At 37.2% G+C, this 27,916-nt stretch overlaps 2 protein-coding genes across 2 annotated transcripts in view; both read left to right on the top strand.

Moving 5' to 3' along the window:
* Positions 1–8,729, top strand: part of LOC132140196 (alpha-tectorin-like) — a 47,580-nt gene extending 38,851 nt beyond the window's left edge. Inside the window, exons 23-33 of the mRNA XM_059549004.1 lie at positions 151–531; positions 1,074–1,360; positions 1,454–1,734; positions 1,955–2,065; positions 2,286–2,488; positions 3,640–3,803; positions 4,090–4,338; positions 4,482–4,644; positions 5,474–5,558; positions 5,750–5,869; positions 7,568–8,729. Of these exons, the coding sequence (XP_059404987.1) occupies positions 151–531; positions 1,074–1,360; positions 1,454–1,734; positions 1,955–2,065; positions 2,286–2,488; positions 3,640–3,803; positions 4,090–4,338; positions 4,482–4,644; positions 5,474–5,558; positions 5,750–5,869; positions 7,568–7,671 (2,148 nt within the window). The 3' untranslated portion in view covers positions 7,672–8,729. The remainder of the gene's footprint in view (positions 1–150; positions 532–1,073; positions 1,361–1,453; positions 1,735–1,954; positions 2,066–2,285; positions 2,489–3,639; positions 3,804–4,089; positions 4,339–4,481; positions 4,645–5,473; positions 5,559–5,749; positions 5,870–7,567) is intronic.
* Positions 8,730–8,898: 169 nt separating this feature from the next.
* LOC132140914 (ubiquitin carboxyl-terminal hydrolase 2-like) overlaps positions 8,899–27,916 on the top strand; it is a 45,317-nt gene continuing 26,299 nt past the window's right edge. The window contains exons 1-2 of the mRNA XM_059549977.1: positions 8,899–9,101; positions 10,542–11,106. Of these exons, the coding sequence (XP_059405960.1) occupies positions 10,588–11,106 (519 nt within the window). The 5' untranslated portion in view covers positions 8,899–9,101; positions 10,542–10,587. The remainder of the gene's footprint in view (positions 9,102–10,541; positions 11,107–27,916) is intronic.

The following is a 27,916-nucleotide window of genomic DNA, read 5'->3' as shown; positions in this document are numbered from 1 at the left end:
CTCCATAAAAGAGTGATAAAAGTTCAAAGAAAGACTGAATTTAGTATAATCAATTAATCAATTATCAACCACCCTGGACACCCTAGAAGCCAAATATTAACATACTTTTGTATGAGTAAGTGTTTTCACTCTATTTTCTCTGTTTCTAAGCCTAAGCAGTTGTTCTGGAACAGTGACTGCACTAAACGCTGTCAGTGTATTGGACGGAATCTGATTCAGTGTGACCCACGGCGATGCAAAGCAGAGGAGGAATGCGTCCTACGTCATGGTGTGCGAGGATGCTTTGCCCGACGTAATCAACACTGTGTGGCATCAGGCGGTGGCGTCTTCCGTACTTTTGATGGTGCCTCTCTTCGTTTACCTGCCTCATGCTCCTTTGTTCTTTCAACGATCTGTCACAAGCTGCCTGAGTTATCTTTTCAACTCATTGCCAATTTTGACAAGTGGAGTACACCCAACCTAACCACCATATCCCATGCTTACCTCTACATCAACGAGGAGAACATTCTCATCTCCGGAAACACAGTTAAGGTGGGAACATCGAAATTGTAACACAAATTATGTACGGGACATGACATCAATCAGATGAAGAGGTCTAGAATTTCCTAGGAGAATTTAAAGGAGAAAAATGGGGTTTGAGAATGAAAATTTTCAGCTCTGACCCTTGAAGTCCACTCTCCTGCACAGTTGAGCTCCAACTCTAATCAAACATACCCAAACAAGCTAAAAAAGGTCTTCAGTAGAATTATTAAAATGTTATAAGCATTTGAGTTTGATCAGGGTTTGAGCTACACTCTACAGCAGTGCTGGGCATCTTCGGTCCTGGAGAGCCACTGTCATGCAAAGTTTACCGCCAACCCTGATCAAACACACCTGTCTGTAGCTTTCTAGTGATCTTGAAGACATCAGCTTGTTCAGTTGTGTCTGACCAAGGTTGGAACTAAACTCTGCAGGACAGTGGCCCTCCAGGACCGAAGCTGCCCAGCCCTGCTCTACTTTTTATATGTTGACTATGAAATTATTATGTAATGATTGTGCAGCTAAATGCTAAGTGTTTTCCTCTGTTACCTCAGGTAAATGGTACGCCCGTATCCGTACCTTTTGTCACAGGTCTAATGACCCGAGTATCCACATCAGAGGGGTTCCTGGTGATCGACACTCCCCAGGACATCCAGGTGCGTTATAACCGATTCAACACCCTCAGCATTACAATGGGCCCACGGCTGCAGAACAAAGTGTGTGGACTGTGTGGGAACTTCAATGGGGACCCCTCTGATGATTACATCACCTCCCGTGGAAAGCCTGCCGTCAGTGCACTGGAGCTCGCTCAGAGCTGGAAAACCAACGGCATGCAGAACAGGTTTCCATTTATCACTCATCTTGTTAGTTTCACCTTGTCCTCTTTTCGTTGCCACTCATTTTCAATCCTCCATTGCCTGACTTTTGCCTGTAGTTGTGATGAGACGCAGTATGTGGCCCTGGCTCAGTCCTGTGATAATACAGCAGTATCAGAGCTCCAGGGAGAAGACAACTGTCTGAAGCTCACAGATTTGAAAGGTTTCTTCCAGCCCTGCCACGGCCTGCTGGACCCTCAGCCCTTCTACCAGTCTTGTTACATGGACGGCTGCTACAACCACCGTAAGGCCCAGGTGTGCGGCTCAATGGCAGCCTACGCTGAGGCCTGCCGCTCTTTCGGCACACTCACCACCAAGTGGATCGCGCAGGAGAACTGCTGTAAGAGGACCCTGCCACCTACTGGATAAGCACAGGCAGCACAGCTCAATTGTCATTTTTAGAAGTACATTTTACATGTATCTTAAAAAATAAATGTATATTTATTTGATCATTTTTATTATTATGATTTGTTCCATTCAAGTCATTTTCACAATTTTTGACAAACAGATATTTTATTAGAAACATTCTGTGCTAACTTTGTAACTGGACCTGTCTTTAGCAGAATGGATCTATGACCCCTGTGCAGGAGAGATTTGCTCGAACAACACATGTGAGCAGGAGAATGGAGGAGATCTGTGTGGCTGCCCTGAGCTACCCAGCACTGAAATTAGTGAGTAAAAGAAGATGTATAGTGGCAGAAATAAATATAAATCCTTTGTAAGGTCACTTTGAAGTTCTTATTATCATTCATTATCAAACCCATTCACATTATCCTGTACTAGTTACCTTTTATGTTATAATGTTAGGCTAAGTGCTAAATTAAATGGTCATATAATAAACTGGAATGAAATACTGAGAAAAGACCTTATATCTTGTACCTTTTGGCGTAGGTGAGGATGACATAATCCAGGCTGAGGTGACCTGTAAACACGCTCAGATGGAGGTTTCTATCTCTAAGTGCCGTCTGTTCCAGCTGGGCTTTGAGAGGGAAGACGTACGAATTAACGACCAGCACTGTGCTGGTATCGAGGGAGAGGATTTCATCTCCTTCCATATCAACAATACCAAGGGACATTGTGGCTCCATTGTACAGGTGAACAAATCCCTCCTTTCCCTCATTAACAATTGCTCAAGATCAGACTGTCTCAGTTTTTAGACAGTATGAGCTCTGCCTCTTGAGAGAGTGGAAAGTACTGGTTCCTGGTTCCATTCACATCCATTTCCATGTGAATATAAGCAAAGAAGTTTAGGTTTGGTGCACATCTGCGCAAAGACATTGGAGCAATAGTTTAGACCAGTGGTTCTAAACTCCAGTCCTCGGGACCCACTGCTCTGCACATTTTGTATGTGTCTCTCGTCTGACACACTCAGCTCAGTTCATGGATCTTTCTCCTAATGAGCTTATGATCTGAATCAGGTGTGTTAAATAAGGGAGACATACAAAATTGTACGCCCATGAGGACTGGAATTAAGAACCACTGACTTAGACCATCTAGGACCAGCTTAAGCAGGTTTAAAATGTATTTGTTTCAGTAATGTCTCAGCCTCACAAACTAGTCATTTAACATCCTAAAAAGTTTTTTGGCATTACACATTCATAATGTACATTTTTCTAAAGGGAATATTTTTACCCTCTGTGAAACCATACTGTCGCCTTGTGATGAGTTCAATGAAGATTATTCCAATATGATGGTCGGAACAGATGAAAATAATATTATTCATTAAATTTTTTGAGTCAAAATGTAAATGGTTCCATATGATTGCAATGCATTATTTAAGAGTGTGCTGCATTTATCTTTGTTTGAATATTAAATCATCAGTTTGAGTCTTATGCTTTGAAAAAATATTCCATATTTTGAGGACAAAAAGTCTCATTGGTGCTCATTGGTCTGGTGTATAAGACTATTAAATGTTTCCTAATTTAGTTCTACATTGCTCAGGTTGGTACACGATAAATGTTGAAATTGCTTTCCAAATATGTTTTCAAGAAAGATCCTTTGCAACTAATCATTTAGACTTTCAGATTTACAGCAGAAGATACTCTTTTTGCTTTTCGTAATGACATTTTCATTGTATGCATATTTGATGTGCTGATTGCTTGGCTGAATATGTTATTCTCAGTGGAAAGGTAATTACATTTACTGTAACTTTTATGTGTGTGTGTGTGTGTGTGTGTGTGTGTGTGTGTGTGTGTGTGTGTGTGTGTGTGTGTGTGTGTGTGTGTGTGTGTATTTGTGAGTCCAGTCAAATGGAACACATATTATGTACAAGAACACAGTGTGGATCGAGAGCGTGAACAACACAGGGAATGTAGTGACACGTGATAAGACCATCAACGTGGAGTTTTCCTGTGCTTATGAACTGGACATCAAGATCTCGCTGGAGACAGTATTGAAGCCAATGCTCAGGTCAGCTGTCACACATTCACCCCTTACAAAAAAAATACCACAGTATTACATAGGTAATATTATGGTATTCTTTAAAGTACCGTAATATTCCATGGTTATATATTTACGTACCTTACCCTAATATTTTGATATTTTTTATCTTTGTCAACAACCACATTTATTATAATAAATAACAAACACTGCAGATAACATAATCTCATATTACATGCACAATGCTCAGTTGGATGCACTACATATGTGACAAATGATAAAGATTATAACCTCTCTTTTTTTCTGCTGTCTACAGTATAATAAACCTCACACTGCCGACCCAAGAGGGCAACTTCATCACAAAAATGGCCCTGTATAAGAATGCCTCATACCGGCATCCATACCGCGAGGGAGAAGTGGTGCTGAGCACCAGGGACATTCTGTTTGTGGGGGTGTTTGTGGAAGGAGCAGATGATAAACAGCTTATTCTCATTGTTAACATGTGCTGGGCTACACCATCTCGCTACAGCAGCGATCGCCTTCGTTACATTATCATAGAGAGAGGGTAAGAAAATAGCATATAAAAAAACAACCATTTCAGTCCATATTTAACATAACGTATTTTAAAATACTGTTCAGAAGAGGACTACACACCCATATACATACCAATGAGTCTACAGCTCTCACATAGCATAACTGTAATTCCAGGTGTCCTAACATCAAGGATAACACTATAGGCATGGCTGAGAATGGCGTGTCCCTCACCTGCCGCTTCCACGTCACTGTCTTTAAGTTCATTGGGGATTACGATGAGGTGCATTTGCACTGTGACGTCACTCTGTGTGACTCAGAGACCAACGCTTGCAAAGTGGTGAGAGCTTGTACACACACACACACACACACATCGACAAACACCTTTTTGATTTTATTTTTAGTCGTTTTGCCATTTAAAACAATAGTGACAATGGTAAAGGGGGCTGGTTCATAATGTGCCACTAAAACATGCCTTGAAATGAAAAATACTATGTACAGTCGTGGCCAAAAGTTTTGAGCATAGTCCTTCTTTGCCATGAAAATGAACTTAATCCCAAAAAAACCTTTCCACTGCATTTCATTGCTGTCATTAAAGGACCTGCTGAGATCATTTCAGTAATCGTCTTGTTAACTCAGGTGAGACGAGCACAAGGCTGGAGATCATTATGTCAGGCTGATTGGGTTAGAATGGCAGACTTGACATGTTAAAAGGAGGGTGAACTTGTGGTCAATCCTCAAGAGGCGGGTGGACAAACAAAAACCCATTAATTCTGACAAACTCCAAGAAGTGATTATGAAAGAATGGGTTGCTATCAGTCAGGATTTGGCCCAGAAGTTGATTGAGAGGATGCCCAGTCGAATTGCAGAGGTCCTGAAAAAGAAGGGCCAACACTGCAAATACTGACTCTTTGCATAAATGTCATGTAATTGTCGATAAAAGCCTTTGAAACGTATGAAGTGCTTGTAATTATATTTCAGTACATCACAGAAACAACTGAAACAAAGATCTAAAAGCAGTTTAGCAGCAAACATTTTGAAAACTAATATTTATGTAATTCTCAAAACTTTTGGCCAAGACTGTAGATATGGTTCACTTGTTCATCTCTCCATCAGTCATCCTGGAGAAGTTCTTCTTTTGGATTTGTAATGACCTTTTGCTTTTACAGAATTGCCCTCATAACAAACGAAGTTATATGGATTATGGTCAGCATAAAGAACAGATCCTGTCAGTGGGACCAATCAGAAGAAGAGGTAGTCTACGGAGTATATTTTAGATTTGTGCATGAGTGCATGTCCTGAGAGTGTCTGTATGTGTGTGGAATGTGTCTGTATAGTTTAATAGTGGAGGCAATATGATGTGGGTGTATAATTGGGTGTTTTGTCTATGTGCATATTAGCGAGGTGATTACAGCTATAACAGTGTGTGTGTGTGTGTGTTTTAGATTTAGACTGGTGTGAAGAGGATAATGGTGGCTGTGAGCAGATCTGCACTAGTCAAGTAACAGGCGCTGTGTGCAGCTGTGTGACAGGCATGCTGCAAAGAGATGGGAAGAGCTGCCGAGGTGAAATACAAATACACACACACATGGGCTGTTGTAATTTTTTTAAATAGGCAGAAATTTGCCGAAAGTGGTGTGCTACAAACAATAAAACATCCCAGTGCTGTAATATGAATTATTAGCACTCTTGGAACACAGCACTTATTGCATGTGTGACACTGCTTTTATGCAACAGTAAAAAAAAAAATCTTAATTAAACCTACATTTTAGACACAATATTGCCAGTAAGGCCATCCTTAAAAATATTGTTGTTTGCCGTAACCCGACCGACCCTGTCAATTTAGGGCCGACTCAATTATTATTATTTTTTTGCTTTTAGTCCGACCGACTTGCCGATTGTAAATTTGCGTTAAGACCGACCGACCAATTTTTTTTTTACTCTTCAAACAACTAATACAAAAGCAATAAAATACTATTAATTATATTTAAGTAAGTATTGTAAATAAATAAATTGCCTAGGCCTACATACAAATGAAGGCTATCTTCTTTCATTAAAAAAAACCCGTGACGTCATCTATGTTTACACGGATGTCACACTATGGCCTGTGCGTTCACTTCGTCTCCACCAGGCTGGGAAGGAAGTCGACCGGAAGTTGAAGTCGGCCGCGTGCCACCATCTTGTAGCAGAACTTCACTTGCGTGAGCATCCCATTGACTCCCATTCATTTTGGCGTCACTTTGAAAGCGAATAACTTTACATCTGAGGCGTTTAAAGACTCCATTTGTCCATTATTCATTTCTAAAGATACACGACAATGTATAAAGGGATCCATTACCTTCTATGTTACATTATACACGTACAGACAGACAGGAGGAGAAGCTCGCAGGCAATTAACTTAATATGGCGTACTGGCGTTACATTTTAAAATACTATACAAAATAATTAATCAGAATACTTACTCCTGCTCACTCACGCCAAAGAACTCCCCGCTCAAGCTTGTCGTCTCTGCAAGATTAACGATGGCAGTTTGCACACACAGCTACTAGAATATTTACATCTGTCAGACAGGTTGCTGACGTCATCAAGCTTAGTTTGAGTCTGCGCGTCAGAAACGGAAGTGCAAAAAATCGCTAAAAATGGGCTTCACTTGTCTCAATTGAGTTCCAATGGGGTCGCTGTGTCCATGCTAACTTATTTCCAGATTTAGGCCTTCAAAAATACATTTTCCCTGCAGCAGTCTATTAACAAATGATATCAGACTGTGGCCCACAGCACTATAAGTTGCATCAGCTACAATAAATTTCACCCATTACAAAAAACAAGGAAACGTCTTTTAAGATTTTAAAGCAATACAATTCTGCCTAAAAACATTCAGCATATAAAAACAAAAATGATTGTACTTGAAAATATGTAACACGAAGTAGTAGATCCACTCAGAACCAACTTTTGTATGTTTCTTCATGTTTCTTTACAAGAGGTCTGTCATTTTACTACTTTATGTCCATTTATTTATTTTTTTCCACATTTTCCATTTATAATAAATGTCAGTGTTGTCATCAGACACTCTTGTACACTACACTTGCACAAATATATGCTCTGCATATTAAATGTCAGCAGCAGCAGCATCCGTTGACATCCTGTTTCTCTGTAACTCTAAAACAAAGTGAAACTAGTGCATTCTTCATGACTTCACTCAAATTGTAAACTGCTTGACCCTCTGTTCTCATGAATCTCTCTTCTCATTTTCTCTTTCTTAACAGTTGCCAGTATGAGTACTGACCTTCAACCCCTGCTTCTTCTGGCAGCTGTTGTTGTAAGCATCAACATCCTACTGCAAACACACACCTCAGTTTTTTTCTCTTAACACACACCAAGCAAGGTCAAGGGAGACAGAGGCGGAGAGGAAAAGGGAGGAGAAAAGAAAAGCATAAAGGAGCCAGTGAGGGGATATGCATGTGATGCATCAGCAGTCCTGCATAGAGGACCACCTCTGAGCAGTTCCCTTCATCGAAGTGAAAACTGTGATCAAATGAAACCAACTGAACCTTCACCAGCTGGATATCTCAGACATAAACAATGTGCCTCAGTCCAATATAATAACCTGACACCCTTCAGACCCTGAAAAATACCAAATCTTTTCTTTGGCACAATGTGAAAGCAAAAAAATCAAACTGTCACTTTGAAATGTAGTAATAGAAAGACAACTACTGAATATTTCACAGCCATGAATTACAGATTAGAAAGCATTACTTATTAGATGATGAATTTTCCTGAAAAATCACTGAAACGTGAAAGCACGTGTTGCAAGAATGGATGATTATTCTCAACACCAGTTATGTTGTAATGTTTTTGTTTTAGTTGATTTGATGAAATGCATACCCTCTACTGTTTGTTTCTTATTTAAACCCCTTTTTTTGCCATACTGAACTATTGCTGAGATCAAAATGCCAATCAGCATTTGTATTGCTTTGTGTTCCTACGAATACAAATGAGTGAATAGTGTTTGGTACCAACACACAAATGTTCTTGAGTAGTCAACTTTTCAAGCATCACTTATTTAAGCTGTATATAGTAGGCCATGTTTGATGGATGTGAACACGTTTGTTCTGTACTATAAATACTCAATGTACTGTATGAATCACTGACATAAAGTGAATTGTTAGTCATCAACTCCATTAATGTGGCAATATCACTCATATGTCATGGTGATGATGATATTAATGGAAGATTCAAGGACTGTCTCTAATCACTTTGCTCATGACACCACACAGATGAAATATACTGTATTTCCTGTAGGTTTGGAACTGCCATAAAGCATTGGTGACGTGTAGTCAGCCGTTTGGTGACCAAATACTTACTGTCACAATGTTTTTTTTTATTATAATTCTAGGGGTTGTTTGATTTGTTTTTAATCTGATATGATTTATTTGAGAATAAAGTGAGCAATTCACATTGATTCTGCTTCTATTCATAGTGCATTAGTCATGGCTTCTGCAGCAAGCCAAAGATAGAGAGCGGGCGCGCGCGCGCAGAGAGAGAACGAACGATCCGCGTTGCTGTGGCGACCGCTTGGGAGGCGGTTCCTTAAATCCTGACTTGAGAAGCGCAAATATCCGAGCAGGACTCTGTGCTCTCTCTGTGCTGGTGTCCTGCCACTCCAACCAGCTGATCGAGTGCGTAATGCTGAGCCAGCGCCGTACGGTTTTCTGCTGAATCTTGGAATAGCGCGTGGTGTTTAGGAAGATCCAGGAATATTTCGCTGGTCACGCGGGAGAATGAACTGGAATTCCGCTGGTAAGCATCTTAAAGGTTATTATGGTGGAGGCTCTTGCGCAGGATTAAACGTGACATAATTTACCCTTAATAGCTAAGCTTTTGTTACCGATCATAGCGTTTATGCAATTTAACGAGACCTCCAGCCGTTTTCAATGGCAGTTTTCCACAGTCAGCGTTAACGAGTGGGCAGTGAATGCAGGTGTTTATAGTAACTGCTGTATGCTACAGTAACAGTCTCTGTTTGACTCACGCTCAGATTGCGTCCACTGCTTTAATATGTAGCAGTGCATTATTAATTACTCAGAGCTTGGTCAATTCGCATTCCTCTTCATTCACTCAGTTCTTTACATCACTACAAAACACTCTCTCTTCGTCATCATTATCATCGTCATCGTCGTCGTCATCATCGTCATATTCTACTTATACTTGATTTTTACCCTCATCTTCATTGTCATTAATACCATCTTAATTCATCAGCATCCTGTTCTTTTTCCCCCCATAATTTTCTCCTTCGTCATTATTTAAAAATTCTTCCTCATTTTCTTTCAATTCCAAGTAAAATAAAAAATAAAAAAATACTTATATGTTTTAGACACCATGGTAATTACATTTTTTTTTACCTTAAAGTAAATCTGATATCATCATTACCATCTGGTACTTGCTTTTTTTTGCCATATCATAGACTATGGAACACATTCTGTTTGTTTTTCCAGTTTTTGAAGTAGTAGCCTATTATATTTATAATTATGAAACTTTTTAGAGTAGCTATAACCAACATACTATTAGGTCTGCATTTGAATGTATGATTTATTATATGTTACAGCTTTTAATTTCAAACTTCATTGACTGTGAAAGCAATGTAATATTGCTTAACAAACTTTTCAAACATAAAAAAAAAAATACATCCAATAAGTGTTCTTCAGACGATTATCCACCCAGCCGTGTTTTTCTTTGCAGGAGATGTAACAAATAGTTGCAAGTGTAACTAGACAACTGCGTGATGTAGACCCTTTTTTTCAAGTTTATTTACAAGAAGTGCCTTTGTTCATAGTTTAGTTAAGTTCTCACAGAGAAGTCATGACTTCAGCCATTTCTAGAAGGCTGCGGTGGTCTTTGAAAGATCCTCTTCTTCTGCATTTCTCTTTTTATCCAACAAAACTCCAAAATTGTAATACTTTTAATTTATAACCCTCATCATCAACATTTTGAGTATCAGTGTACATTACCTGCTAGTAATTCTAGTTGACCATTGTCCTACTTCCACACAACTGATACTGTAAAATGAGACGAGTCACATTTATTACGTTGTCTTTGTGTTTGCATGAGCAAGAGTTTCTGTTATATCCAAATACAGATTATTTGCTGAGACTAAAAAATTGTACACACAGTCTCTAATAAGCATTAGTCTCATGTGCTTCAGCTTTGTTTTTAGCAGACTGTATTTGTTTTTTGTGACAGTTTGGCTCTCTCCACCTTGGGGCTGATTTCGCTTTACATCTTGATCATGTCTCCAGTCTACTCACCCCCAAAATACTCCACTGGCTCCACCCTCTTAAGTCCGTACAGTTCCTATGACCCCTGCGATCCCACGCTGGGATATATTGTCAGAGGTCAACCTCAGCTTTCCAGGTATGCTCCTTCCACCTCCCGCTACCTGAACCCCAGCCCTTGCCTCGCCCGAGGCGTCCTGTACTTTCCCCAGGAGCCTGAGCGTGGGCGCGCTGCACCCCATTCAGAGCCCCACATCTGCCGCCGGAGTGAAAGCTACAGTAGGATGCAGGTTAAAGGTCAGATTCCCCGAATTATTGGGCCAAGGGGCCGTTCACCGTCAAGGACTGGATATAGCTGCACATCACCCCTGTCAAGGCAGCGCAGGTCGGTCAGTCAGTCAGACCTGATGCGGGAGCTGACCACACTGGAGATCTGTGACCAAGGAGCAGTGGACAGAGGAGTGTACACAGTCAAAGAGAGCGCGATCAGGGGACGAGCAGATTACTCAGTGCCTCTCTGCTGGAGCTCAGAGGTGAGTTTGATAATATAGGTACTCAGAGGTACTTTGACAATAAATATGAGGATCAGAATCTATCTGGATACATTGTTAAGATGAGCCAAAAAAAATTCTGCTTCTGTGGCCATGAAATTGTAGGGAAGTATTGTCAGAATTATAATATAAAAGTCTCTGACCCCACAAAAAAGCTCTTTGACAAAAAACAAGTTTACAGAGCAAGGATTTTTCAGCAAATTGAATGCGTTATTTGAGCTGTTTTACATTTTTACATAATCCTAAAGACTGTAGTTACATTTTTTTTTTTAAATTAGGTATTGAGCTAAACTGCATTGGCTTGGCTACAAAATTGTAAGATCATACAGAACTTTATACAGATAAAAGGTTAGTAAGGCATTTCTTACAGTAAAATAATGTAAACATGCATATATTCTTTGGCTATACTATTGAAATTAGTGAATGGATTGTCCCCAATCGATCCCATTGTAACTGCCGTACCTTAACCAATATTTGAAAATGAGAGATATTTTGATGATCAGTATTATGATCAGTCCTTGATATTCTTTAATTATGTTATCAGCCAGCATATTACTATCTTTAATAATTATATTATTATCATTATTCACAGTAATGTAAAAGGACTAGAATAAAGTCGTTTTGTCTGGCAAAAAGTCAGGCACAGCTCTAATTATGCGCTAATTATGCTGTAATTCTCAGATTTATCCACTAGAGTGCGCTGCCTTCCTCTTTTAATTAAAGCTTCTGTTTTTAAAACTGTATTTAGAGGGCCACAGAGCTTTGATAATAGGTTAAGATGAGAAATACGATATACAAATATTATAAACAAATTAATATAATTAATAAATAAAATAAAAAAACACCAACAAAAGAATCTATGCATGCATTGTAGTACATTACATCTGGTTTTGTGCAGTTTGCTGAGATCATTCATTTGTGAGCTGACATTGTGCCACATTGATTGCTAGTCGATTGCTCTCATAGTGGGCCAGAGGTCTGTACAGTGCTGAATATAATTACTTGTTCACAGTAGCAGCCCTGTATATCAGCACAATTTCATGTTGTTAGCTTGGACTTTGTCTTTGTCAGGCCTATAGCGTATGGTCAGCCAAAATCAGGGCGTTATAAAAATGTGCAGTACCAGGTTCAGTTCTGCTTAGAATTCTGACTTAAGCTTATTTGTGTCCCCGTTCTCCTCCTCTCCTAACAGTGTGACATAACTAGATGCTTTGAAATTGAATCTCACCATTTTTGATGCTTTATTCAAACATCAGGAGAGATCACTGTGCCAGAATGTATGTTTTTGTTTTCCTTTCTCTTCTCCTTCATTCCGCTCCTATGGTCTTGTGGTGTTGGGAGAGGCCATGACAGAGATGAAGTGGTGTCTTTTTGATCTGCCTAAATTCTAAAGGTTTTTTTTTTCAGGTTCAGGTTACATAAGTCTCTACAATCAGGTTTAAAGTTATTGCAAAGATAAGCAGAGTGCTGGAGTACTTGTACAGAGAGATAAGGTTCAGTGTTTAGTGTTCAGAGTCATATTAAGTCCATTATTATGATAGATTATTTGCATTATCTTTATTTCATCATAGTTTACAAGTTTTTGCACTTTTTGATTGTAACTTAGTTAATGAATTATTCTAAGATCACAGATGCAGTTCTGCATGCTCTCTTTCTTATGCAGTATTTTGCAGATTTAATTGGAAATATGAAAAATCTGTGTAAAAAATGGAAAATGTGGTTACCTATTTCTAACTGACCTGGGCTGTGTTTCCCAAAAGCATCGTAAGCCTAAATGCATTGTAGACCCATTGTCACCATTGGAGCTGCGATCATTTTAGGTGTACAATGCTTTTTGGAAACGCAGCCCTGATCCACATTACTTTCACTAATATAACATTACTTGGTTTATTGTAGTCACTAGTCAGATTTAGTCACATTAAATAAATTTACTTGACTAAAGCCGGTTAATAAACCATATTGAGAATGGCACCTTATAACTTTAATTACAGTTTTTTCAACGGCTTACATTTTCAAAACTTTGCCTCTTTTTTTTTTCAAAAGTTTACACACAAATCCAAGAATTGCACACACAACATGTAAAATGCTTATCATCTCTTGCAAAATGAAGCACTGCATTCAAATATCACAAACACATGTCAAAAGTTGTGTTGTGCAAAAAGTGTTTAATATATACATTTAATATACTCTGCTTGAACTCAAAATGTCAAAATCTTATTTCCACCTAAAATTCTACTGATAAACACCATGATAATACAGGATAATAAAAAGCCATATGATAAGTGACTTGTCCTTAAAACATGATCAGTATTTGTACATAGGGCATTGATTGCACATGATCATACAAACAAAGACACACCATCATGGTAACAAAAATAATACGTAAAAATTAACTGAATAACATCAAATGTACACAAAACACCCTAATGTAGATCACTGGTAACACAAATAAGAAATAAGACCAAAACTATTCTTATAGTTATTATAATGGTTTGTCATGTGTCTGTGTTCTGAGAATGTCCTTTTAGTGTTTTTATAATAAAATATTTGGTAATTCATAACTTTTACTTGCTAAAACCATAAATCTGAAAGTATTTTACAGTAAACATAATGTGATATTAAACCATTTACAAATAGAATATATATATATGTATATATATATATATTTTTTTTTTATATGACTTACATTAAACCAATTAAAAGGTTTTTAGTGTAGCCTTTTCTGAATGTTTTTTTTTTTTTTGTAAAACGTACTGCGAGTGTAGATGTTACCACATAAAGTACATTTTTAAAGAGCCAGTTCCAAAATGATAGTTCTATCATCATATACTCACCTCCATGTTGTTCCACACCTGTATGGCTTTTGTGTAACACAAAATAAAAACTATTTTAAAAAATATTGATTGATACAATAAAAGTCAGTGTAGTCCAGTGTTGTTCAGTTGAAATATGTTTGGATGAACTATCCCTTTTTGCACAAAACATTTCACAAACAGATAGTATTACACAGCAGTCTTCTGATGTTTCAAAAGAAAAATACTTGTTAGGGAGATGGGATATTTGTTTAGCTATTTTTAGTGTATGGCTTGAAGGTAACGTCACTGATCTGCTGATGTGATCCATGTCTAATTTTGTTCTTGATGAATAGTTTCTGAAGAAAATGTGGTCAGACTTCAATTAAGGTCTTGCGCTATGACATTAGGTCCAGTGTGTGTGTGTGTGTGTGTGTGTGTGTGTGTTAATGTGAGAAAGGTGGAGTGCAAGAGAGAAAGGGAGTGAGTGCTTTAGTAGAACATCATAGTTAAATCACTGGGAGAGTCTCATTCTGATGCAACTCCTGTCACTCTCCCACGCCAAATCAAAGCATGTGGTAGGTTCAGGATATAAGTATTTGTACACACACATCACATACACTGACAGAAGATAAATTCCCATACAAACCATGCAACTCTCAACAATACATCTGTGGTGTGTGATTCAAATAGCATGAGCACATATCTTCTGTCCTGCATTCCAGATCTCTCAGTCACATACGAATCACCTCCTGGGATCTGTGCCGATCTGTCACCATGACAACCAAACATGTCTGCACAAGTCACCAGAATGAGTCAACTCTTCTTGTGAGCTTAATAAAAGCTGTTAGTAGTATACCAGAAAATATTAAGTTGCCTGGGCGTTGCTATGTGAATAAAGTTTGCAGATTACTGCGTGGCAGAAACAGTGATCTTTGTCCTGACTAATATCTCTAGCTGGAAACCTGTCAAGAACAGATCTGGGCCATGTTTCAATACAAATTCAAGAGAAAGAAATAGGAATTATATTAGACACACACACACACACACAAAAAAAAACATAAAGCCTGTATTTAGGAGCATTAAGTGCTTAAATGTCATAAAAATGATGTCACAATGTAAACAATACTAAAGGTCTTCAAAAATTTTAGATTATGTACACATACTACTGTTTAAAATGGGATCCGTTTTTTTTTTAATCAGCAATAACATATTAAACTGATCAAAAGTGATAGCAAAAACCTTTATGTTGATACCAAAAATATATTTCAAATAAATTCTGAATTCTTTTGAATTTATATATATATATCATGGTTTCCACAAAACATATTAAGCAGCAGAACCATTTTTAACATTGATATTAATAAGAAATATTTCTTGAACAGCAAATCAGCATATTAGAGTGATTTCTGAAGGATCATGTGACACTGAAGACTGGAGTAATGATGCTGCAAATTCAGCTTCGCCATCACAGGACTAAATCATATTTTAAAATATATCAAAATAGAAAACAGTCATAATAATATTTAACACCTTTTTTATATATAAATGCAGGCTTGGTGTGCGTAAGAGATTTCATTCATAGACATTTTTAAAAATCTTACCAATCTGAGCTAAAATTCAGAGATCTTAATATGAACTCAAACATTTTCATTAAATCCCAATTTTAATGTTTATTTTATTGTCTTTGTAAGTGTCTGGTTTGTGTCTGTTTTTATTTTTCCATTTTAGGAGGAACATTTAACCAGATTTGACACGTAAAGTATTACTGAGAGATGTCTCCCGTGCTCTGTGGAAAGCTATTAAATTTTCCTTTGGGTATTTCTGCTATTAATGAACGACTCTAGACTAGACTGTTTTACTGCCTTTGATGTTTAATGGAAATGTCCTGAATTTCACAGAAAGCTTGTTGCACCGAACTCATGTTGAACAAAAATTGGTCACTGGCCCATTACTTCATTTACATTTTTTTTCCTACAGAAATTTACTATACTTATACGTCTTATTTTCCAAAATGTGACAACTGGAAGCTTATTACAACATAATTTGCTTGCCTCAGCTCCCTGTGGCATTTAGTTGGCTCCATTATTAGTAGAGCAGAGGTCATTATATAAGTAAAGGCATTTTCAGAAGGATTTTAGTAATGAATGACTAAAGTTTTGCACATTTACAATTTGAAGGACTGTAAAGCAGTAAAGATCATGCTTATTACTCATGGCCCAGATAAGATGCTTTATTGCCAGACCGATCAACTTCGTACTTTCATCTACATTAGTGTCAAAGACCATTTGGCTTATTTTGGCCTGCAGTAAGAGCAGGTCTGGGGCCAGCTGTGTACTTGGCGGGGTATGAGCCATTTGAAGTGACAGTGTGAGACTTCCCCTGATAAATTCCAGAGACAATATGACTTCATATAGGCTGCACAAGCTGAGAGAAATCATGGGTTCAATTACGTAGGCTTCCTAAAAAAATTAAGCCCTTCTTAAACTTCTATTAAATGCCACAGTAAATGCCATTGCAATTGATGATCATGTGCATCTCCATGCTTGAGAATTCTTCACCACATGATTTTATAGGCATATAATCAGGCTTCAAATTCAGTGTAAAATGTAAACCGATTACCGTTTGGCTTCAAAGGAATCAGAAGAGTCAATGCTGTCAGGTTCATGTCATTTTACAATCACACAAATGCAATGTGAGATTGTGTTTCCTTTCTAAGCTTTGATTGGCTCAGCCGAAGGGATGTAAAGAGGCAATCTGGAGATCCTGAGATCCTGTGATAAGGAGTTCATACTCACTCACCCACATTCCACACAATGTAATGGCTCTCTGTACTCTCTGGCTTGCTCTATAGAACATATGTGCCAGATTCCTGACATGCCATTTGGTCAAATCTGGTTGACGCTAGTTAAGAGCATGTGTGCATACAGTTCTTCATTTTTGTTGATTTGCTCATCTGGTTGCATGTGTTTGAGCAACAAGTCAGTTCCATTTGTTGACCAGCCATACCTGAAAATATATGTAAAGAAAAATTTCTATAAAGTTAAAAAAAAAAACAACAACAACATTATTTTCTGGGCAGCATTTCTAGGGATACACCAAATATTGGTTTTCTATACATTATTGGCCAGTATTAAAGATTTTTTGATACTGTCTGTACTAGGGGTGTAACGGTACGTGTATTCGTACCGGACCGTATCGGTACAGGGCTTTCAGTACGGTGCATGTGTGTACCGAATGATTGGAATGCAATATTTAAGTGACGGAAGTCTCCGCGTTCAGCGCAAATCCCGCCCTGTAGCTGATTCTAAGGCTGGCGACACACTGGATGCGTGGCGCAAGCGTCTCAGCTGCGTGGCGTGTCCGTTTTTAATTCGGCTCCCATGTTAACAGGTTAGAGCTTGCAGACTGCATGCGTGAGACGCGCGTCTCAGGCGCGGCTCGAGCCGCGCGGAAAACGCGTGCATGCTAGAAATAGAACCGATGCCTATTTTTCACGCGACAGCAAGCGTGTTGGAAACGTTTCCAGGCAAAATAGGATAGGAAAATATGTTTATATGTCATTTTGTACACAGATACATATTAATTCATGACACTTTGATGTTTGAAAGTCTATAGGTTGACATATATTCAGATATAAATGTAATTTACAAAATAAATTAATAATTATCGATTTTCGACGGTGTCCTTTATCAGTAGGCTTTATATTTATGCTCAACATGAAGTATAGATATTGTTGTCTTGAAGACAAGAGCCTGGTCCGTCGGCGGCCTCCCTGTCACCTACAGCAGCAGGCACGGTTCTGGTGAAGCAGGCCTACAAGCTGGGATTGGTAATGCTGCACTGTAATCATAGTTATTTATTTATATTTTTCATTATATTTTATTATATGATATTGGTTTGAGACTGAGAGTATTTTATTTAGTGGAGAACTTTGCAGCAGTATTTTATTTCTTATTATTTTTTTTATTTTATATATATTTTATTAAAAAGTATTTTTAAAAAAAGTGTATAGTAATAAACAACCTGCAGTTTAATGTTTGCATTTCTTTCTCTTACTGTACCGAAAATGAACCGAACTGTGACTTTAAAACCGAGGTACGTACCGAACCATGATTTTTGCGTACCGTTACACCCCTAGTCTGTATATCTGAGGATACTGGATTTTTAAAGAGGTCATTACACACCCTTATTATTATTTCAATATGTTCCTTGAGGTTCACTTATAACATTAGTAAAAAAAGTTGTACATCAAACAAAAATATTTTCAACCCAAACCTGACCCCTGGTTTTAGTGTTGCGCCTCCTTCATGACTTGTCAGCAAACGGCAGTGTTATGTTATGATTGGCTAACGCCACTGCGAAAAGCATCAACACCCCATTCTACTGCATAAGAGTTGACGTTTTGAAATAATAATCTATAAATATTAAATGGCAGACAAATCATTGTGGAATTGCTTGCTTACACTTTGCGATATGCTATCTGCTATCAGATCCAATACAGACTTTATTCAGCCTGCACTTCATCATCAGTAAAAGTTTCTTTGCAAATTATTATAAAACTGCAATAAAATGTTCAGAACAAACATAATCCTCCAGTGTTATCCAGGGCTTTATAAAGTGTATTCCAGCCTTTAAGTGATAAAATAACCACCCAGAACACCCTAGCATCTTGACGATGCTTAAGAAAATGTAAACTCACCCAACCCAAGCTCATTAAGGCACTCTACCGGGTGAGCTATCAAGCAAGTTTTCTATGTCAGAAAAGCCATACATATAAAGCTGGTTTTGTGATGCAGCTGTCAAAATTGTGTAGGATTCACAAATCATGTGTTTGAAATCATAACAGTATTGTGGACAAAATCACACAAAAATAAGTCTATTCATTAATTTATAATATGACCTGTAATCATAATGAAAAGGTGAAAAGGAAGTTGTTGGTGTTTTACTGCCACCAGTGTTTATTTCAGCTTGAATCTGCAGTGAATACTATGTATAGGTACGTTTTTGAAGTTCATTATAAACAGTGGATTACAAAACATTTTTCAGATAATTGCCCACATCTAGTGATGACCTTTCCATGATGAACAACATTTCAAATATATATATATATATATTAAATCTGTTCCAAAGAATTCTGCACTTTTTCTCTCACAGTCCTAGCAGAAATGTAAAGAGAGATTCTTTGTGAACTTTGTAATAGATTAAGCAATACAACTTTGGTGATTCTCTACATACTATCGGCTCTTAAGTAACCTGTTATCTTTTGACGTCTATCATATCATTTCATGGGACCCTTGAAATATGACTCTCTAAACTGATGATTTTTTAAAAGATAGGTATGCAAGTATCCACCTCCAAGCCACACTTAGTGCACAGTAAGGTGCTTTAGTTTGCCACTGCATAGGGCTCTACCTTCCCAGAGGTAACAAACACCTAATGGCACAGGATCAATTAGCCCCTTTGAGTACACACTTCCGTTGAGTCAGCACACAAGTGTTTTAAGGATTGAGGGAGTATTTTGTATGTCAGTGTGTATTTTTCTATGTAAAAAACAGCTGATATCTGTAAGGTCCACACAGTTTGGCCCAACAGAGGTATACAATGATGGATGTAGGTTTCCTGTGTTTTGGTCTTTTCGGTGCACAAAGTTATTTAATTTAAATTAAACTTTAATCCGACTCCATTTTATTAGCTAATCTGACTTCATTTATTAGGACCTCGAATTTAGATTGTTGTACGAATTAGTTGTTCATCCATTTCTAATTATTATTATTCTGACATTCGATTAATCTGTTTAACTCTTTACTTTATATTTACTCGTTAATTAGGAATCTATGTCGATCAGGGTGCCTCATGTCAGCCGTTTTACATGGTCCCCACAATCACAAACTCTCCAGTCTGATCATTTGTCAGAGGTTATGACTAATATTATTTAATAGGTCGCCGATGCTTAACATACTTAACATGCTAGTACTATGAAATACGTTAATATTTTCAATAGTTTTTTAATCTATCCCCGGATAGTTAAAATAACTACGTACAACTTGAATAAAGCTCAAACAATAATCAGCGGTTATGCTAGTAATATTTGTCTAGCCCTTGCTAGTTATATACTGTATTTACAACTTAATTAAAACTGAGACAATAATCAGCAGTTATGCTAGTATTATGAAATATGTTAATATTTCAATAGTATTTTTATTTAGTATTTTTATTCACATACAACTTGAATAAAGCTCATATCTCATATGTTATTATAGTACTTTTTGTTTAGCCCCCGATAGTCAATATAACAACGTACAACTTAATTAAAGCTGAGACAATAACCAGCGGTTATGACCAGTAATATGACTAGCCCCCCCCATAGTTAATGCAACTGAGTACAACTTAACTAAAGTCAAGCAGTTAGTCAGAAATCTAGAATCTCATCTGATGTGCCCTATGCTCCATCAAACCTGAGGTCTAGTATGCACTTTACCCTGGACGCAGATTTGTGGAAACATATGCCTTCACTTAATCTACTTGAGAAAATAATTTCAGAGTAAGTCAGAATAAATCAAATGTATCAATTTATTATCAGTCAGGTAAATATCGTTCCCTTGGAATTATAAGGTTCTATCTGCATTCCAAGTAGTTTTGAGATATTGGGCTTCAAAGTTTTTGTGTTCCATTTGACTGTGTAGATAGAACCTTATTGTTTTTTAAATAAAAGTCCCATATAATGTACACAACATTAAAAAATCTATCACATAATGTAAATACGTTGACACAGAATAAGAATATGTGAATAACTTTTGACAAAAATGTCAGATAGAGCCTTATAATTCCAAGGGGACGATATGTATTATGCCAATTACATAGCCAATTCAAAGATATCAAATCACATCAATACAAAACATCAAATGCTTGTAAGGGAAACAGGTCAATTTAGCTCAAAGGGAATCATTTAAGAATTGAAAGGGAATTTGAACAGAATCACTGTTTCACGGCTGATCACTGAGACGCCCTGCGATTCACTGAACGAGCCGTTTAACATCAAATCTGTGCTGGATATTAATATCCAAAGTATAGTGAAAACACTATCAATTAGCACAGTAACAAGATTGGCAGTTTAAGACATTAACTTGTAAGCACAAAACACAAGATACTTCTCTTTTCAATATGAATAAGGATTTATTATATAAATCTAAGACATATAAACTAATCTAACATAAACGCACGCACTCACACATTCACACATGTTGCAGGAAGATCGAAAGTTAGGGAAGAAAGAGTTTAAGAGAATGGAAATATGAAATCCCAAGTTTACAGCAAAACGTGAAATTGCATAGACATGAACAGCCATCAATCACTTAATTAGCCCTCGCATTGAGTTCCTCAATGAGGTTAAAATTATATTAAATACACCAGTATAGATCAGTCTGGAGGTACTTGCATTGCCTGTTTAAAGGGGGTTCCCTTTGTTGTCATTGAACGGGGGTTTCCCGATGTCGCAGATTGGCTGGAAGTTCAGTAGTCGTTGAAGTGACGTCTTGGGAAGCCCGTGGTTGGGCGTTGGCTGACGATGCGGAGTTGTGTGGGCTGGTTGAAGTTGAACGGACACTCGAGGTCAGACTCGGAGACACAGCGTTACAAAACTTCACTCAGAACATGAAACTTTCAAACGAAAAGAAAAGAAACTAAAGTAAAAGAACAGAAGTAAAGTTTGATAAGACTAGATGGTGTTTCTTCTCATCGTGGCTAAGTAGCAGCAGGCGTGCAGGCCGAAGCACGCTGGAACCGCGCTCAAAGAACGCTAAAAGTGATGACTAACAGCATGGCTAAAAGCAAAAGCTAGGAAGCAAAGCTACAAGCTAAAAGCAAACTAAAAGCTAAAAGCAAACTAAAAGCAAGATTTGATGGTGTCCTAAGTATTTAAACTGGCCTGGCCATTTGACAAATAACTGATGGTGATGACTGTTTCGAAAGGTTTGTGTCCGCTGGCTGCGCTGAAACCACGCCCACTCGCTGGAAAGCTGCAGTCACGCAGTGCATCATCAATCCCCCGTTTTAGCCCTGCCCAAAAAATCAGGTTCACAGCAATGGTGAGAAACTGTTTAATGGTCTAACTCCACAATTCAGTGTTTTACAGTTCACAGTCTTTGTAATATGTTTTAGCAATACATTTCTAACATGTATAATGTTTAGAAATGTTTTTTAAATTGCCTTTACAGGGACTTTAAGTATTTAACCAAAGACCAACATCCTCTGAAATGGAGACAGTAACTAACAATTTGAATTTGCCATTATATTATACTTTTGACCATTCTGAGTGAGCTGAATGAAAGGAAGGATTGGTGAGGGGAAGCAAGGGGATGAGAAGGAACTAATGCATAGGTGAAAGAGAAAAGGTTTTTATTTTAAGTTTTCTTTGAGTGAGATGTGGAAACAGATGTCTGTATTTGAATACACTTTGTGTGTATTGTCCATCTCAGAAGATCAAAGTGGCTGAAATTCTGTAATTCTTACATATCCAAATGTCTTTGTAATAATGATTGCCTTGCTGAGTGCATGATGGAAAATTCTGATTGCATCCTTTATTTGCAATGAATATATACTGATCTGGTGTTTCTAGGAACCTCAGACTTGGTTATGCAACAAACCTGCCAACTAAGCCATCTCAGATTGCTCTGATAACATCAACATTTAACCTGTCACCAACCTTTTGTCTCTGCCACAAACAGCTGTGTCTTCGTGTCATTTCAGATTAATGATGTGACTAATTTGCTCCTATTTCCAGGCTTCACAGTTAACAGTGCTCATTGCTATAGGGCAGATTCAGGAAAAGTCACTGATTAGTTTTTACTTACACTCTCAGCACACACTGTGGCTGACATGGCAATTATATAATGTCCAGAGGGAACTAGAGGAAACATCAGAGACATGGGACAGAAAAGCAGAAACAAGAGCCATTGCTAGAGTTATCTAAGAACACAGTTGTTCACTCATGTGCTTCTTTTGCTTGTAAGCCTTTAAGTCTTTTTTGGTTTTTGGGCTTTAAGTCTATTTGCGTTCCCATAGCAAATACAATGTCTCTGGCTGTCTCAGTGTCCACTGTCCCACAAATACTCACTGTTCTCTGTAATTCCTCTTATAACTCCAGCTGTCACTGAAAAACCTTTGATCCTCATAAAAACAGTGTTTGAATACTAACACTTTTTTCAATTTTCACAATAAGACTGTATCTCAGTCATATCTCAGTTAAAGGGGAAGTATGACTTTACTACATATAAAAATATATAGTACATAAACATAGTTTTAAAATATTAACCAGCCTTTTACAATTATTTTTTTAGGGAAAACAGACAAAGCTTGTTAATAGACCCAAGCAAATCAATTTGAAAAAACCTATGCAGAGTTCCACAAAATCTCTAGCCCTTTGTATATTTATTTCTCACGTTTTGGCTTTTTTTAATATATACAATACACCATTTTATTCCAGCTCCATTTACACATTTTACCACTTTTTTTGCAATCAATTCTGTTTTTTTCTGAAAATCAGCAGAGAAAATGCCTCAGAGTAAAGGCCTCAGATTCAGCCCAGGCATGTGTCACGCCCTCTCTATATAACTAATAACTATCGGCTTTGTGGCTAAATATAACAAAGAATGTACAACTATAAACTTTCTGTTTAAAGCGCAAAACTATTCTAGTAAATTCTCTGACTGATTATTACACACTTCTCACATGATACTGTTTATGTATTACAAGCTAGCAGAACCTGCACATTATTTTTTAAATACTGAACCTGTTTAAATCCAAACATATACTATATTAATGGGAATATATTGGTGATTCTTTGAATCACTGAACAATGCATTATGTAAGCACATTACCCAATCTCAATTCCTCAGTATTGCACATTTGTTGCAGAGATGGCAATGTTGGAATGCATTGTGATTTAAGATTGTTCAATTTAAGATTGCATATAAGGCAAGTGAAATTATTATAAATAAATAATCAAAGGTATTTCATTCCACACTGAAAATGATACTTAGAAATACTTCAGTGTAATTGAAATTGGCTTATTTTATGTAATATTAGTGTGCCATGTATTTTTATACTCAGTGTATCACACAGATGAAATTTGAAACTTGAAATATATTCACTAAAATATCTCATGCTGAGCACTATTTGCATTAGGGATTTGCAAATCTTAGTATATTTGGAATTAAATATAATATAATTATAATATGAAAATAAATATAATTATTATATTTAAAATATAGAAATCTGTGTTTTATATATATATATATATATATATATATATATATATATATATATATATATAAAGATTGTACCTTGAAGTCACCAGGAAATACAGCATTGATTGCTTTTCTTAGACTTCCACGCGGTCTACTTGGATCAAGCACCCCCCTCCCCCCATGAGTTTTTCCACTCATGACTGGGAACATTTCATTAGGGCTAAGTAAACACTCTCTGCCAAACCTGCTCTCCTTTCATGCATTTATTCATTGGTCAATTCAACATTACCAGTTACTCATTTGCCCGGCACATGTCCCTGCAATTGCTTGCCTTGGGCTGACAGTAAAATACCTTAATATTATGTAACTGAGGCTGAAACAGCCTAGGATTTCCTTTCTAAACCCAGCTGCAGATGAGCAGTGGTTTGAAACACAGCCAGCTGTATGACTCTTCACTGTCTAACAGCTGTGAATGTCATAATTTTCTATGTGCAGTGGTTTTAGAGTGGTATTTTAAATTACTTTTGCATGTAACATATATAACATATATATAACATATATAACTCTCATATGGAAATTTTTGGCCTTTTTGGTCATACTATTCCATCCATAAAGGTGTGTGTCAAATTAAAAGTAGTTCAACTTTGAAAGAGGTCTTTCAACACCACTGCATTATATTGTTCAGTCTAGCTGTGTCCGAATGTAACATGTTGCTGTAAGTCTAAAAGCTATTCTGGCTGGCTGTAGCGTAGCAGTTCAATGGCCTTACCCACTGTTGTTTTCATGCCACTGAAAGAATGTTGCCCTGGTAGGTCACACAGGCTTTGTTTCATGGAACTCAAACAGGCTCCAATGACCTTATAAATGCTGCTTGCTAAGGCTGAACTGAACAAACACAAAAGTATTGCACTTCAACTTGTACCTCGTCCCTCACCGTTTGTGCTGTGCACATGATTGACACCTCAAATCCAATGGTTGTTTGAGGAGTGGTGGACCAGTACTTTTCAGACTTGCACTTTCACCTAGCATATGATTAAATAGGTAAAAATCCCAAAGATTTACACTGAAGCCACATCAGTACACCATATAAAAAACACTTAGACGATCCACATAGACAAGGGGTTGACACACCAATTCAAACTAAACAGACCAGATGACTAAACAAAGTGAAAACACAACAAAAGGTCCATGACTGTGACACCTGAATGTCTGCTCTTCTGTGTCTGCTCTGTAGATGTGCAGTGACTATGGAACAAAAGAGTATTGCTGTAAATAAAGGCATACACTCAGTTTTTCCGTGAAAAAAAACAAAACAAAACAAGAAATCAGTTTTTCTGTGTTTATTTTTTTACAGGTGTTTTACCAGTATTTAGAATTTTGCTCTTCATTGCATTGTGTTTTAGAGTTTAATTAAATTATGTGTAAACTAGACCATGCACATGAAGTCTAAAATGGGATTATAAAGAGTTAATGCAATAGTTTTCCATCAACTGTTTGAGTTAATAACCAATCATGTTTTACAGCGCACTATTCATGCACAAGTAGAACTCAAGAGAGGATTTCAATAGAAATATGCTGCCCGTGATCCTATACTGTTGGCCAGGGGCCATTTGCAAGATATGCTGATTGAAAATGAGAATGCTTTAAGGGTTGCAAGCATTCTGAGAATGGGAGAAGAGTTAGTGCTGGCTTGGATTTCCTGGATGCCAGAAATGTGTTACATGGTACTATGAATTCATTAACCAGCAGCAGCACCAATGTGCATGTTGCTCATTACACAGAAGCTGCAGTGATTGTTGTTTAACTGTGTGGTTATATATGTAGAGGTTCTGAGAAGTCTGATTTCCATTATAAATGGGAACCATTTCTATTGAAGAAGAAGTTAAGAATGTGAGATTGTGCATTGCTGAAAAGAGTCTTTTGATAGTGATACCCAATGTAACCCGTTGTCAAACTGCATTAGCATGCATACCAGGGGACCTTCGGCGCTCAAGCTACATGTTGTGATTGCCAACTGACGAGCACACACATGTGCATATTTTGCATACTGTACATTTCAAAATCCATGACACACAAAATGCTCAGGGAACACAGCTCTGTAAGTATGGCTTGTTGTACAGAAGTCATAGCAATGTTGCTCACCCTAAATGACACTATGAGGTGTTTTTGGTGAAAATGATCTCATAGGTTTGTTTTTTTATATATATAAAGCAAAAAAGTTCAGAGCACTGTTTAACTATGCACAGTATAGTATATAGAAGGAAGTCATTAAAACATAAGAAACTGATTCGAAAGTATAAGGAAGTAATTAAAGTACAGTTTTGTAGGTCATGACGTCCAACAGCAAACTGTGGTGCTGAAGATTGCAATTGCGAATTAGATTGTAAATGTTCTCAAGAGAATGTAGGTGGTGTATGCAGGTGCAAAAACCACAGCTGCAATGCCTGGGAGTTGTGGATGGTAACCAGGGCATTGTATGGGTAGGAGAATTGGTGGTTGAGAACAAGCTTAGTTAAAAAAAAAAAAGTTGGTCATACTTTATTTTAAGGTCTGATTCTCACCATTAACAAACCACTAACTACGACTTTTACCTCAATAAACTCCTAATTTGCTCCTTATTAATTAGGTAGTTGTTAAGTTTAGGTATTAGGGATGTAGAATATGGTCGTGCAGAATATATGCTTTATAAGCATTAATAAACAGCCAATATGTAAATAATAGGCATGCTAATAGGCAACTAGTTAATAATGTGAATTGGTTCCTATACCAAAGTGTTACCAAAAAGTCGACCCCTAAATCGACTTTAAAAAATTAAAATTAGTCTTGTCAATAATTATCTTCAGTCATAAAGTCAATCTTCAATTATCAAGTCAATCTTGTAATGTGCCACTCATTAATTCTATAATTATTATTATTATGCTATTTTTAAATAGCATGAAGTCAAAAATTGTCCAGGTGATACAATTATGCTGACTTTTGATGTCATAATGAAAAGCAAACTTAATAATTAGTTTGCCATAATCTTTTTTTTACATAGAAAAAGAAAACTACTTCTAAAAGTACTAATACTGACATAAACTGTTTTAGTCATGTGGAATAACCAAAATGTAGAAACATAATGGAAAAGCAAAATCAAACAGGAAATGAAATCAGAGAGAGGACCCCTGCAAACCGCATGATTCTATATACCGTATTTTTCGGACTATAAGTCGCACCTGAGTATAAGCCGCATCAGTCCAAAAATACGTCATGATGAGGAAAAAAACAAATATAAGTCGCACTGGACTATAAGTCGCATTCATTTAGAACCAAGAGAAAACATTACCGTCTTACAGCCGCGAGAGGGCGCTCAGTGCTGCTTAGTGTAGACTACAGGAGCAATGAGCAGCATAGAGCGCCCTCTCGCTGCTGTAGACTGTAATGTTTTTTCTTGGTTCATTTTCTTGGTTCATGTCAAATTAATTTTGATAAATAAGTCGCACCTGACTATAAGTCGCAGGACCAGCCAAACTATGAAAAAAATTTTTGACTTAGTAGGTGAACTGTTGGGTATGAAAACAGAGTAGTATTCAAATTCACAGTATCAATAAAACTATTTCCACTGAGATTCTGAAATGTGCATCATGAGGCCACACGAGAGGACATGTAAATGGAAGTGAAGTGATGCAACTGACACTTGCAGGTCACATGACAGTGACAACATAGTACATCCGGATTACATGCATTCATACTATACAGAACATACTAGTTTAA

The sequence above is a fragment of the Carassius carassius genome, chromosome 5 (genome assembly GCF_963082965.1).
Source record: "Carassius carassius chromosome 5, fCarCar2.1, whole genome shotgun sequence".
In the NCBI taxonomy this organism is placed as follows: domain Eukaryota; kingdom Metazoa; phylum Chordata; class Actinopteri; order Cypriniformes; family Cyprinidae; genus Carassius; species Carassius carassius.
Note: the sequence above shows the minus strand (reverse complement) of the source record. Positions and strands in the feature narration are given on the sequence as shown.